At 47.2% G+C, this 15,334-nt stretch overlaps 1 protein-coding gene and 1 non-coding gene across 2 annotated transcripts; both read right to left on the bottom strand.

The window, feature by feature from the left end:
* Window positions 1-486: 486 nt before the first annotated feature.
* TRNAL-CAG lies at window positions 487-567 on the bottom strand. The gene has a single exon. It is a non-coding gene; the product is annotated as a tRNA-Leu (tRNA).
* Window positions 568-945: 378 nt separating this feature from the next.
* On the bottom strand, window positions 946-1,828 carry LOC125521497. Its single transcript, XM_048686550.1, has one exon. It carries the CDS (start codon window positions 1,772-1,774, stop codon window positions 1,184-1,186), a length of 591 nt encoding a protein of 196 aa, XP_048542507.1. The 5' UTR covers window positions 1,775-1,828; the 3' UTR covers window positions 946-1,183.
* Between the last annotated feature and the right edge of the window lie 13,506 nt (window positions 1,829-15,334).

The raw sequence follows: 15,334 nt of genomic DNA, 5'->3' as shown, positions 1-15,334 counted from the left end.
GCCCGCCGTGCAAGCATCATGTGTGTGTGCCACGACCAAGTCTGAAGTCCCCCTCTCGCCAGCACGAGCAAGGGCAATGGACATGAAAGAGAAACCCAGTCGGGGAACGAGCAATTTGCAACTCGCTCGTTCAAACTTCTCCCGTGTCCAGTTTTTTCAAAAAGAATGCATGCATGTAGCTAGCATGTTGAGAAGACCAGGAGCTGTTGCCACTGGCACTGCGACTTTGTGATCACGGAGGGAGGCCTTTTTTACAGCTCAGACTTCCAGTGGGGGCGTCGGTGAGATGCTCGTGCCCGTTCAGCCTAGCGCCGATTCTCTCAGCGGAAGTCGTACAATCTGGTCGGCACTCGGCAACCGACGGCACAGACCAAAATTAAGTCAAACAAAAGGATATTACATTCAAAAAGAAAAGGTGAAGCAAATATATGAACGAAAAAACTGTGTCAAGAGTGGGATTTGAACCCACGCCGAACGAAAAAACTGTGTCAAGAGTGGGATTTGAACCCACGCCCTTTCGGACCAGTACCTGAAACTGGCGCCTTAGACCAACTCGGCCATCTTGACTTGGTGATATAGCTGCGTATAAAGTTTATTTGTTAGTGTAGCAGCCTGTGCGCTCCACCAACGATGCGCATATCCACCTGCCGTTTGGCTGACCAGACCAGTACCTTCTCCGTCAGTTGAAGTCCACAAGATGATTTCGACATAGCTAATCCGTACCCACCACTAATTCTGCCACGAGAGATGCTCGATGCTTCAACTATTTCCATTTTCTAAAGTCTCCTCCCCCCAATACAAAATAATCTTAGGCATCACGACACAACGGGGACAAAAAGAAGACATGCGCGATAGTCAACCGAATATTATCACATGATCTAAAGCCGACGCCTTTGACCACTAGCCCAACACAATCAACAAAAGTAGAAGTATGAACAAATCATATATGGGACCACATTTCAATTCCCTTTGTTACCAAATACTAGTACATGTACAATGGCAAATCAACCAAACGACATCCCTATCTACCTTTTTTGAATTTTCCTCACCAACACCACTGTTCCAAAAAATGGTTAATGCGAAAACAATAGTACAGAAAAAATTAATCCTATCACAAAATCTTGTGATTTCCTTCCATTTTATCACTCGGCGTCGCCTGCCTTTTTTTCTTATGAGCATTGCGTCACTCCGCATCTTCTTGGATGGTGCTGAGCGGCTTGAGGGCCTTCCTCGCCGGCGGAAACGCAGCCACGGCAGCCTTCTTGCCGATCCACGCCGGACCACCCGAGGCCGTCGCAGAGTACTCCCCAAGGGTCCTCTCGTTCAGCTTCGCGTTGACCTGTGCGTCCACGTCGCCACGCCTACCCTCGGCGTGCACCGGCGTGACGCGCACCTTCCTGATGCCGGCGCCGCGCCCACGCGGCCGCGCTCTAGTCGCCAGCGCCTCGCTAGCCCGCACCGCCATGGCCGCCATGTCGGCGCTCGAGAGGGGCCGCCCGAGCATCGCCTGGGGGAGCACGAAGTATATCTGGCCGGGACGGAGCAGCTCGCCGCCGCCGAGCGCCGGCACGTCCTCGTCGAAGTAGAGCGCGTCGGAGCTGCACAGGAAGAACGAGTCGCCCGCATTGCCTGCGCGGAGGACGTCGGAGACGCTGACAGGCGAGGAGGCGGCGAACTCCGTCAGCGAGCCGTCGGCGGCGATGACGCGGGCCGACGACGGCTGCTGCTGGGGCGCGACGCTGCTCCGGTGGTTGTGAGAGAGACCTGATCCCATCCACGGTTTTCTGAATACAGGTTGAATGGTTTTGGTGTTTGGTGACGACGGGACGCGGAAAGAAGCTGTATATATAGCCACGACGCGCCCAACATGGAGGACAGTAGGAGTCCAGGGACAAGGGTTTAATTGGAAACGAATTGTTGTCATGCCTTTTACACGCCGCTCCCTTGCTTTTGGTGTTATTGTGAGCTTGTCGCCCTTCTCGATTCTCAGTTTCTCATGGTGGGCACTCCTTTCTTTATTTATTGCCAAAGCAATCTTGTTTTCTGCCACTTAAATGTTGCAAATAGTGCCTGAGTATAACTGTATAAGGATACATGTACTCTAATATTTCCCATCTATATACGAGAGTTAGACGCATCCTAGTTTGTTCTTCGAAATCCGGCAAATAAGATTTTCACTTAGAGAGCCAATGGTGTGATCGCGACAAACTTTTCATATAAAAATATTCCCTCTGTTATATTGGTGTAAAAAGGTTAGCCAAGGAAAAATTCCATGGTATTGTTGGTCGAAAAACAAAATAAAACACTATATAGAAGTTACTACTCGCATTTTTTTGTCCTTGAGATCCCCCCCCCCCCCCCTCCAGCCAAAGGAATTCTTTTCCTCGCAAAACATTTTAGGTATAACAAAAGGTCAAGTTTATTTCAGATTGTTTTTAGAAATTTTGACTTTTTTCAAATTACTATTTTTTCTTTCATACCAAGTGTATATGCACCTAGGAACCGGAGAGTATTTCATCGCAGAAACCGGCCAATAGACTAGTCGCAAAGATAAAGAAAACACATGCATTCTAATTTCCAATTAACGAAAGATGAAGCCAATCAAAAAATTCTACTGGATCCGCTTCTGGTGTAAATGATAGTCCACTTCTATTCCTCAATTATAAGCATTATGTATTATCATAGGATTTGCTAGATGGCATCGGGATGTGGGATCAACACAATGCCTCTTTTTTTCACGTAGTAATACGTGTCTCATTAATAATATAAAATTTTAGTTACAAGCCACGTAAATATCGATATTACAGGACTGAAAAGATATGATAATCCTATGCAAAAGACCAGCGCCTGACCCTCTCCACTATGAAAAAGGAGATAGATCACCTCTTCACCCGAGCTCGACGCGGCTCCATCACTGATCAGCAGCTTTACGGATCTCTAAAGTAGTTTGCCTGAAGTAAAACCATTGTCGTTGAAAGAATCAGACCGAGGCAACGTGTTCTCGGACATGCCATCGAACTCCAGAACTGACACCCCCACATGACTACGCGTCGGAGAAGGAAACCAGAACTGTCAGCCTTCAACCACAAACGCAGCACAAGATGCACCATCTTTTAGCTGTCACTTGCGTAGACAAACGTCTGCGCGTACTCCTGGACGACAAAACCTCTCTGCTCCACCATGACGTCGGAGACAACGCCTCAGCAACGGGGACGGAGCAGAAGGAGAGACACACCTGATGGAGTCGCCGTCGCTGCCTCGCCGACACCATCCATGAACCCTAACATCGCCGATCTGAAGGATCGACAAATACATGATGCCAGCAACTCTGAAACGCCGCCATGAAGGACACCGCCGGTGTGAAAGTGGAGTTGAGGCAAATTTATTCATCCGGATGCCGCTCCCACTACTCCAACGACGCACCACGACCTACAAATCCAAATCCTAACTACAGAGCGAATGAACGGGTCCTCCATCCCTCCTGCCGCCAGAGCAGCAACCGGAGAAAGGGGGGGCCAGCGCCCTCGCCGTGGGAGATCGGTAGAAAAAGATCGCCTCCCCGTGGCGGCGGCTAGGGTAGATCAACACAATGCCTCGTTGTAGGCTTGTAGCTGTCTCCACCCTGCAGCAAACAAGATACGTAGAAATGTACAAAACACCGACTCATCCCATGAAGCTCTACCATTAGTTTATTTTTTTCGGCAAAATCTCTACCATTAGTTAATGTGTACGAAAGTCAGCCTAGCCAGCACATATATTTTATTTTTCCAAGTCAACCTTGTGAATTTTACTATAGTTTATCTCATTCATAGCCAAACTACAAATTTCATAGCCTCTCCCCCAAGAAAGAAAGCCACCTGGTTCATCTTGTAAAATAGCACCTCCGAAGGGACCGGGTTGCAAAGTCTCCACGGACGAAGCACGAGCAAAAACGGCCGGCTGGGGTGCTGGGGTTGGGGCGTGGGCGCTGACGCGGCGGCGAACCGAACGCATCGCCGCACCTTGTTTTCTTGCGGATATGTACGCACTGTCATACATACGGCTACTCCTACGTATACTAGGTATAAAATATTTTTTCGGAAACTATTTTTTCCCTCTTAAATTGCCGTGCGTTTCGCTCGGTCCGCGTGTGAGTGACTCACGCACGGAACCGCACGCCGCTGCTGCCGCAGTGCCTGCCGCTTTGCGCTGTTGCGGACGGGGTGCGGCGCGCTGTGCGCCCCGCGCCGCGGCACTGCCGGTCCGGTCGGCCGCCACAGCTGGTGCGCGCTCCACTAGCGCGTATCGTATTCGTGTCAGCCTACGGCCTACGCGACGCGACCGGTTTTCCTTTCACTTTCCGGCCGGCTTCTCCTGTTTCGGGACGAAGGAATGCCATGCGGTGCGGTGCCGGTGCGGTGGTGCTTCTTCTGCGCCGCATTTGTCAACTTGTGCCATGATCAGAAGAGGGGATATGCGGTGCGGCGTTGTAGCTCGCTAGTACTCCTACTAGCTATGGCCGGGCTGGAGGTCACTGCCTGTAAACCGTGTGCCGCGCAAAACATAAGCTGAGAGAGAAGCGGAAAGCACTGCACGTTTGGTTTCGTTTATATCTCCTCCGCCTCCGGGTGGGTTTTCTTCTTCGTGCGCAAGCTACCTGTGCAGGGCAGCAGGGGTCATTGGAGTACAGTGTGTATCTTACGTATTTTTTTTAATGATTTAGAGCAACTCCAATGGGTGACCTAAACAGACGACGATTTCATCCGCTTTTTGTCTGTCTGATCGGTCGCCCGCCCGGTGTCCGTCCTGTTTTAGATGTGGATCGGCAACGCGCCCAACGTGCCGACCCATATGTACCGGCATGGCCGGCCTATTTTGCATTGATGAAATTACATTTAAACATATACTGTAGTTAATAAAACGAATAAAATAACATAGTTTTATAAGCTGAATAAAAATAAAAATGTCTCGTATAGTTCTCACATAGGTTTACAAATGAATAAAAAAAGATACATCTATTGGTTGTCAACATGAGCCCACATATGCTTAACCGATTCATTTTGTAGTTGCACGTGGATTTCCCTTTCACGCATGTCATGATGAAATTGGATGAACTGTTCAAACGTTGCCGCTCCTCCTGTAAGTGCATCTAGTGCCACCCCTAATTGGTTTTGGAGTATTGACGACAAACCTAGTTGAGGACAAACCATGTTTTGAAGACTTTCATAAAAATCGCCTATTCACCCCCCCTCTAGTCGACCACTAGCACTTTCACCTCCATACTCAGGCACAACATTCTTACTCTGAAACTGAAACCCTTGATCGTACAGACGTTCCAGGCGCTCGTCTTCTACGATCATATTGTGCATGATCACACAAGCAATCATCACCTCCCACAGTTTCTGCGTGCTCCAGGTATTAGCAGGATACCGAACGATGCCCCATCGAGATTGCAAAACACCAAAGGCACGCTCGACATCCTTCCTAACACTCTCTTGCTCTTGGGTAAATCTTTTCCTCTTCTTTCCGACAGAGTTGGGTATTGTCTTGACAATAGTGGTCCACTGAGGATAGATACCGTCATCCAGGTAGTATCCTTTGTTGTAGTTGTGGTAGTTGACAGTAAAGTTCACCGGTGGGCTGTTGTCTTTGGCAAACCTAGCAAACACCGGCGAGCGCTGACGCACGTTGATATCATTGCGTGATCCAGCCATGCCGAAGGAAGAGTGCCAGATCCAGAGGCATGTAGACTCGCTCATACGGACGTACTCGTCAATGAGATCACCGGGCACTCCGTATGCAAGCATTCGGATGGCAGCAGTGCATTTCTGATAAGAGGAGAAACCAATCTTGCCAACGGCATCCTCTTTGTACTCGAAATAATCATCATAGCCGACCACCCCCTCTCTAATACGGTTGAAAAGATGCCTACTCATACGGAAACGACGGCGAAATTTTTGATGTTTGAACAACGGGTTTGTTGTATCAAAGTAGTCCTTCCAAAAAAGGAAATGCCCGCTCTCTCGGTTGCGACTAACGCCGGAAGGTGGCCCGGAATGGAGCTATGGAACAACGACCGCTAGCTGTTGAGGTGGTGATGGACCAACACGGCAGCCAATATCTCCTCCTCGTCATCGAACCACGAATCGTCGGAGTCGCAAAGGAAATTGTGAAAAAAGAACTCGTCGGCGGAGTCCATTTTGTATCTTGACAAACCGTCGAACAACTTGCGGCCGTCGACGAAGGAGACGGCCGATGAAGGGAGTCACGACGCGCACGGACCAGCTAGCTGCCCTGCCGGCGTCCGACGAGCGTGCCGGGGGCGGCTGTGTGGTGGGGGACGCGGGGGTGGGAAGCAGTCGGCTCCCCGGCAGCAAGACGGCGATGGCGGGCGAGGTTGGAGTGGGCAGCTGGCAGAGTCGCGGCAAAAATTGGCGGCGTCGGCGACGAAGGAGGCGGACGAGGGTTGTTGTTGGACGGGAAGGCCAATATGCCACCGATCAACGGGCTCGGAAAAAGAGAATGCGAGCGTGCACGCGTTCGTCACGTGTCTACGCTGATTTAAATCCGGCTTAAAAATGAATCGAAAATGAATCACTCGCGGATGAAAAGCGGACGCGCATTCGTTTGAATCGACGCGACGGCGGCGGACGAAATGGATCGCTCATTGGAGTTACTCTTACGGTGCATTGGATCGGGGGCCGTGAGATCCCGCGAAATCCTGGTACGACATGCAGTGAAGGCTTGATCGATCTTGCGTCGCCAGGACAGAACGGAGGGAGTATTAGCATTAGCGTACGTCGATCGCCTCGTGCTCCCTGTCCCCGATCGATCGTTGACTACAATCATCACAGACAAGCTAGCGCGGCTGTAGCGGATCGGTGGGCGAACGAAGCAGGTTTCTTGGCCTGGTCTTCATGCTCCCGATCGACCATTCCACGTTTTTGTCGTTGCCAACATAGAGATAGAGGGTCCAGTCCAGTGTTCGATCAACGGCAACAACAAAATAATAAACCGTGCCCGTACGTACGTACTCGGTTCCTACGTTTCTTTCCCACCTGGGGCATGGACTGCAGGTGTGACCCCATCGTGCTTCCAAGATGTACTACTGTCCGTGCTCCGCATGTACGCGCACGTATATCACACCCTTCACACTTTTTCTTCAGTCGTACTAGATGTCTGTGCTTGCATTTGCATGTACGGGCGTCGTCCTTCTGGAGCTGGAGGTGGTACACTTCGAATGGTATTTCTCCACCTGCCTGCCGTGAGCCGTAACAAGGACCGTGGACCAACGCCGTATGTACGGTACGGCGCTCCTTGGTAGTGTACAGAAACTGAAAGTTCAAAAGCTGCGTCTCTTCCAACACCGCCTTGATTGCGGGTTTCATCAGTCGGTTCACTTTAGTGATAACAGTGGTGAAAGAGATCGATGCAACGGGACTCGCGTGAATGGAGAAAAATACTACTCCAGAATGGACAGCTCAAAGTCGAGCCCTGTCACGTCTCCTGCTGCCGGTGGACGTGGCCACATGCTCTGAACCCGCACTTGACCGCACCAAAGTTTCTCTCCGCCTCCGCCTCCGCCTCCGCCTCCGAAATTGATCAATTCCGCAGCTTCCCTCGCGTCCTTCCTACGCTGATTTTAAAACAAAATTCAAATCAATCCCCAAATTCAAACGCGGTTCTGCAACATGCTGAATTGCTGATGGGAGCAGACCAGCGCCCATTCTGGAGTAGTACTAGTATATCGTACTAGTAATTAATTAGGGCTGATCTCTATCAGAAAATGTTATCATCAGCGCCGCGGCCGGCAGACAGTGACCTCAACGGCTGTGAACTCTCGAGCCTGACGGCTCCTGCTGGGAACCACACCTTTCTTTCAGGAGACACAAGCATCTATCCCATCCCATGTTTTTTTTTGTGAAGTGTGTCCCATTCAAAGTTTCTTTCTTGGCCATCTAAAAACAAAGTTTCTTTCTTGGATAGGAAGTGTGCGACATGTTGATCTGGGAGGTGGCTTTTCTGGACGTTGGAACTGTTGGGCTCGTTAGTAGTTAGTTTAGTTGGTTGGGGGTACTTTAGAGCATCTACAGCGGGGCGCCTTAAACCCGTCTCATAGGTCCAGATGGACCGTCCGGTGACTAACCGGTCACGAAATTTCAATCCAAACAGGCTCCTTAAACGGGTTTCAAATGTCCGGACTGACCGGCATCCCTCATATCCAGCCCAAATACGAGGCGCCTGGACATGCTCACCACGTTGAACCCGACAACCCGTCCCCACTGCAAATTGCACCAAATCCACCAAACCCCTCCTCCTCTTTCCGCAGCCCTCCAACCTTTCCCGCTCCCGCGCCTGAGCCCTCGCCGTCCTCCACCCTTGCTCCTCATCCTCACCACCGGTCTCGATCTACCGCCAGAGATGTCGTCCAGCCCGCCCCCGACCGCCGCCACGGATACACGGTCCACCTTCTCCGTTGGCGTCCCTTCGCCGACTCCATCTTGCAAGGTGGAGAACGTCACCCGAAAGTTGCGGCGACGCTAGCAGCGAGAGAGGGAGGCGACGGCGACGACATAGGGAGGTTCAGACATGGTGGAGTAGTTGTCTCCTTCGCCCCGGCCGGAACCCCGCACCCTTCCATCTGAGCACCGACGCGGATTGCGCCGTCCGACCCCATCGGGGAGGTGGCTTTTCTGGACGCGGATTTGTCGGCCGGCTGGGCCATTCCGAGGAGCTTTCTACCCACGCAGATGCCGTTAGTCGACATATGTGACTCACCGCAGCCCGTTCGGGCGTGGATGAGCACGGGCACTGGCGGCGCACGGGCTGCCCTTGACATGTTCGATGGAATGACAGAACAAGAGTCTCTACGTTTTCTTTTCTCCTGTCTAATCAATTTTTTTTGCATAGACCACTAGTTCATTTCGCACATGATGAATGCTTGTAAATGAAGGAAATATGCCCTAGAGGCAATAATAAAGTTGTTATTTATATTTTCTTATATCATGATAAATGTTTATTATTCATGCTAGAATTATATTAACCGGAAACTTAGTACATGTGTGAATACATAGACAAACATAGTGTCCCTAGTATGCCTCTACTTGACTAGCTCGTTAATCAAAGATGGTTAAGTTTCCTGACCATAGACATGTGTTGTCATTTGATGAACGGGATCAGATCATTAGAGAATGATGTGATGGACAAGACCCATTCGTTAGCTTAGCATTATGATCGTTTAGTTTTATTGCTATTGCTTTCTTCATGACTTATACATATTCCTCTGACTATGAGATTATGCAACTCCCGAATACCGGAGGAACACCTTGTATGCTATCAAAAGTCACAACGTAACTGAGTGATTATAAAGATGCTCTACAGGTGTCTCCGAAGGTGTTTGTTGAGTTGGCATAGATCGAGATTAGGATTTGTCACTCCGTGTATCAAAGAGGTATCTCTGGGCCCTCTCAGTAATGCACATCACTATAAGCCTTGCAAGCAATGTGACTAATGAGTTAGTTGCGGGATGATGCATTACGGAATGAGTAAAGAGACTTGCCAGTAACAAGATTGAACTAGGTATGATGATACCGATGATCGAATCTCGGGCAAGTAACATACCCATGACAAAGGGAATAACGTATGTTGTTATGCGGTTTGACCGATAAAGATCTTCATAGAATATGTAGGAGCCAATTGAAGGAAATATGCCCTAGAGGCAATAATAAAGTTATTATTTATTTCCTTATATCATGATAAATGTTTATTATTCATGCTAGAATTGTATTAACCGGAAACATAATACATGTGTAAATACATAGACAAACAGAGTGTCACTGGTATGCCTCTACTTGACTAGCTCGTTAATCGAAGATGGTTATGTTTCCTAACCATGAACAAAAGAGTTGTTATTTGATTAACGGGATCACATTATTAGGATAATTATGTGATTGACATGACCCATTCCATTAGCTTAGCACCCGATCGTTTAGTATGTTGCTATTACTTTCTTCATGACTTATACATGTTCCTATGACTATGAGATTATGCAACTCCCGTTTATCGGAGGAACACTTTGTGTGCTACCAAACATCACAACGTAACTGGGTGATTATGAAGGAGCTCTACAGGTGTCTCCAAAGGTGAATGTTGGGTTGGCGTATTTCGAGACTAGGATTTGTCACTTCGATTGTCAGAGAGGTATCTCTGGGCCCTCTCGGTAATGCACATCACATAAGCCTTGCAAGCATTGCAACTAATGAGTTAGTTGTGAGATGATGTATTACAGAACGAGTAAAGAGACTTGCCGGTAACGAGATTGAACTAGGTATTAAGATATCGACGATCGAATCTCGGGCAAGTAACATACCGATGACAAAGGGAACACCGTATGTTGTTATGCGGTCTGACCGATAAAGATCTTCGTAGAATATGTAGGAGCCAATATGAGCATCCAGGTTCCGCTATTGGTTATTGACCAGAGACGTGTCTCGGTCATGTCTACATTGTTCTCGAACCCGTAGGGTCCGCACGCTTAAGGTTTCGATGACAGTTATATTATGAGTTTATGAGTTTTGATGTACCGAAGTTGGTTCTGAGTCCCGGATGTGATCACGGACATGACGAGGAGTCTCGAAATGGTCGAGACATAAAGATTGATATATTGGACGGCCATATTCGGACACCGGAAGTGTTCCGGGTGATTTCGGAGAAAACCGGAGAGCCGGAGGGTTACCGGAACCCCCTCGGGAGAAGCAATGGGCCATATGGGCCTTAGTGGAGAGAGAGAGGGGCAGCCAAAGGTGGGACACGCGCCTCCTCCCCCCTGGTCCGAATTGGACTAGGAGAGGGGGGGCGGCGGCGCCCCCTTTCCTTCTCCCTCCCCACTTCTTTCCCCCTCCTTGTAGGAGTCCTACTCCTACTAGGAGGAGGACTCGTCCTTGGCGCGCCATAGGAGCCGGCTGGCCTCCTCCCCTTGATCCTTTATATACGGGGGCAGGGGGCACCCCTAGACACACAAGTTGATCCACGTGATCATATTCTTAGCCGTGTGTGGTGCTCCCTTCCACCATAATCCTCGATAATATTGTAGCGGTGCTTAGGCGAAGCCCTGCGACGGTGGTACATCAAGATCGTCACCACACCGTCATGCTGACGGAACTCTTCCCCGACACTTTGCTGGATCGAAGTCCGGGGATCGTCATCGAGCTGAACGTGTGCTAAAACTCGGAGGTGCCATAGTTTCGGTGCTTGATCGGTCGGGCCGTGAAGACGTACGACTACATCAACCGCGTTGTGCTAATGCTTCCGCTGTCGGTCTACAAGGGTACGTAGATCACACTCTCCCCTCTCGTTGCTATACATCACCATGATCTTGCGTGTGCGTAGGAATTTTTTTTGAAATTACTACGTTCCCCAACAACATCGATCACGGAGGACTTCTACATCAACACCATAGCCCCTCCGATGAAGTGTGAGTAGTTTACCTCAGACCTACGGGTCCATAGTTAGTAGCTAGATGGCTTCTTCTCTCTTTTTGGATCTCAATACAATGTTCTCCCCATCTCTTGTGGAGAACTATTCGACGTAATGTTCTTTTTGCGGTGTGTTTGTTGAGACCGATGAATTGTGGGTTTATGATCAAGTCTATCTATGAACAATATTTGAATCTTCTCTGAATTATTTTATGTATGATTGGTTATTCTGGCAAGTCTCTTCGAATTATCAGTTTGGTTTGGCCTACTAGATTGATCTTTCTTGCAATGGGAGAAGTGCTTAGCTTTGGGTTCAATCTTGCGGTGTCCTTTCCCAGTGACAGTAGGGCAGCAAGGCACGTATTGTATTGTTGCCATCGAGGATAACAAGATGGGGTTTTCTTCATATTGCATGAGTCTATCCCTCTACATCATGTCATCTTGCTTAAGGCGTTACTCTGTTTTTAACTTAATACTCTAGATGCATGCTGGATAGCGGTCGATGAGTGGAGTAATAGTAGTAGATGCAGGCAGGAGTCGGTCTACTTGTCTCGGACGTGATGCCTATATACATGATCATACCTAGATATTCTCATAACTATGCTCAATTCTGTCAATTGCTCAACAGTAATTTGTTCACCCACCGTAGAATACTTATGCTCTCGAGAGAAGCCACTAGTGAAACCTATGGCCCCCAGGTCTATCTTTATCATATTAATCTCCTACTACTTAGTTATTTCTTTGCTATTTACTTTGCTTTATTTTACTTTGCATCTTTATCATAAAAATACCAAAAATATTATCTTATCATATCTATCAGATCTCACTCTCGTAAGTGGCCCTATAGGGATTGACAACCCCTATTTGCGTTGGTTGCGAGGATTTATTTGTTTGTGCAGGTAAGGGGGGGGGGGGGGGGGGGGGGGGGGGGGGGGGGGGGGGGGGGGGGGGGGGGGGGGGGGGGGGGGGGGGGGGGGGGGGGGGGGGTGGGGGGGGACTTGCGTGTTGCCTCCGCTGGATTGATACCTTGGTTTTCAAGAACTGAGGGAAATACTTACGCTACTTTTCTGCATCATCCCTTCCTCTTCGGGGAAAGCCAACGCAGTGCTAAAAGAGGTAGCAAGAAGGATTTCTGGCACCGTTGCCGGGGAGGTCTATGCAAAAGTCAACATACCAAGTACCCATCACATACCCTTATATCCCGCATTACATTATTTGCCATTTGCCCCTCGTTTTCTTCCCCCCACTTCACCCTTACCGTTTTATTTGCCCTCTCTCTCTCTATCCTCCCTCTCTTTCTCTATTTGCCTCCTTTTGTCCGCTTGCTTTTTGTTTGCTTGTGTGTTAGTTGGCTTGCTTGTCGTGATGGCTAGTCCCTTATCTTCTCCGTTGTCTCCCGAGAATGAAATTCTAAATTTTAAGCAAAGGGAGGGTGAAAATCTAAAAGATGCTTGGTATAGAATTTGCAAAGCTCAAAATAAATCTACTAGGAAGCAATCTACTACCATTCTCCTTCGCATTTTTTATGTAGGCATTACTCCTTGGCACCGTTATGTTCTTGATACTATTACCGGAGGGAATTTTTTGGGTAGCCATACTTTTGATTCTTATAATGCTATGTTAGATTTATTTGGCTCACCCCCTCTCTTGGTTAATGGAACTATATTAACTTTGGAGCATGTAATGCAAAGTCTTGAAATTATCGAAAATAAGGTTGCTACCATAGAATTGATTGAAAATTTGGATAAAAAGATCCACAGCCGAATCTCTCAATATGGATCTAAAGTAGGAGTTACTTTGAAAGATATTAAAGAAAAGGAACCCATAGTTAATGAGAAAATAAATCACGATTCCGTTAGGATCGATAAACTTGAGAATATTATTACCAACTTGGGAATCGCTTTTTATTCCGTAAAGAATACTCCGAGTCCTTCCACTAAAGTTGCCAAACTTATGTACGCTCCTAAAAATAAGGGTGAATCATCTAGTAAGGAAAATGCGGATCTCAAATCTATAAGTGTTCATCCCAATCTTTTTGCTATCATTAAAGAACCCTTTGTTACAAATGAATTTTTTGATCTTGTGCCTAAAAGTTTGATAATTAATCAAAAGAAATAAATTCCTAAAGATAGTAGATGCCTCATTGAAGAATTGCCTACCAAAGATGGCAATACCTAGATCTATTCTTGCTTGTTATGCCTAGCTAGGGGCGTTAAACGATAGCGCTTGTTGGGAGGCAACCCAATTTTATTTTTATTCCTTGCTTTTGCTCCTGTTTAGTAATAAATTATCTAGCCTCTGTTTTGGTTGTGTTTTTTGTGTTTAATTAGTGTTTGTGCCAAGTAGAACCGTTGGGAAGACTTGGGGAAAGTCTTGTTGAACTTGCTGTAAAAAACAGAAACTTTAGCGCTCACGAGAACTGCTGTCATTTTTATTTGGAAAGTGCTATTTAGTTAATTCTTTTTGCAGATGATTAATAGATAAATTCCTCACGTCCAGCAATTTATTTTAGAATTTTTGGGGTTCCAGATCTTGCGCTAGCTACAGATTACTACAGACTGTTCTGTTTTTGACAGATTCTGTTTTTCGTGTGTTGTTTGCTTATTTTGATGAATCTATGGCTAGTAAAATAGTTTATGAACCATAGAGAAGTTGGAATACAGTAGGTATAACACCCATATAAATAAAGAATGAGTTCATTACAGTACCTTGAAGTGGTCTTTTGTTTTCTTTCGCTAACGGAGCTCACGAGATTTTCTACTTTAAGTTTTGTGTTGTGAAGTTTTCAAGTTTTGGGTAAAGATTTGATGGATTATGGAACAAGGAGTGGCAAGAGCCTAAGCTTGGGGATGCCATGGCACCCCCAAGATAATCTAAGGACACCTAAAAGCCAAAGCTTGGGGATGCCCCGGAAGGCATCCCCTCTTTCGTCTACTTCTATCGGTAACTTTACTTGGAGCTATATTTTTATTCGCCACATGATATGTGTTTTGCTTGGAGCGTCTTGTATGATTTGAGTCTTTGCTTGTTAGTTTACCACAATCATCCTTGCTGTACACACCTTTTGAGAGATCATACATGATTTGGAATTTGTTAGAATACTCTATGTGCTTCGCTTATATCTTTTGAGTTATATAATTTTGCTCTAGTGCTTCACTTATATCTTTTAGAGCACGGTGGTGGATTTGTTTTATAGAAACTATTGATCTCTCATGCTTCACTTAGATTATTTTGAGAGTCTTAATAGCATGGTAATTTGCTTAAAATCCTAATATGCTTGGTATGCAAGATTAATAATAAAACTTTCTTATGAGTGTGTTGAATACTAAGAGAAGTTTGATGCTTGATGATTGTTTTGAGACATGGAGGTAATAATATCAAAGTCGTGCTAGTTGAGTAGTTGTGAAATTGAGAAATACTTGTGTTGAGGTTTTGCAAGTCCGTAGCATGCGTATGGTAAACGTATGCACAAATTTGAACATGAGTGTTATTTGATTGTCTTCCTTATGAGTGGGGTCGGGGACGAGCGATGGTCTTTTCCTACCAATCTATCCCTAGGAGCATGCGCGTAGTGCCGAGGTTTTTGATGACTTGTAGATTTTTGCAATAAGTATGTGAGTTCTTTATGACTAATGTTGAGTCCATGGATTATACGCACTCTCACCCTTCCATCTTGCTAGCCTCTTCGGTACCGTGCATTGCCCTTTCTCACATTGAGAGTTGGTGCAAACTTCGCCGGTGCATCCAAACCCCGTGATATGATACGCTCTTTCACACATAAACCTCCTTATATCTTCCTCAAAACAGCCACCATACCTACCTATTATGGCATTTCCATAGCCATTCCGAGATATATTGCCATGCAACTTCCATCATTCCGT

Source organism: Triticum urartu, chromosome 7 (genome assembly GCF_003073215.2).
Source record: "Triticum urartu cultivar G1812 chromosome 7, Tu2.1, whole genome shotgun sequence".
NCBI classification, from domain to species: Eukaryota; Viridiplantae; Streptophyta; class Magnoliopsida; order Poales; family Poaceae; genus Triticum; species Triticum urartu.
The sequence above is the reverse complement of the archived record's forward strand: the minus strand, read 5'-3'. Positions and strand labels throughout refer to the sequence as shown.

Excerpts from the sequence above, each read along its gene's own strand:
- LOC125521497 (XM_048686550.1), bottom strand. The coding sequence starts at position 1,774 with ATGGGATCAGGTCTCTCTCACAACCACCGGAGCAGCGTCGCGCCCCAG.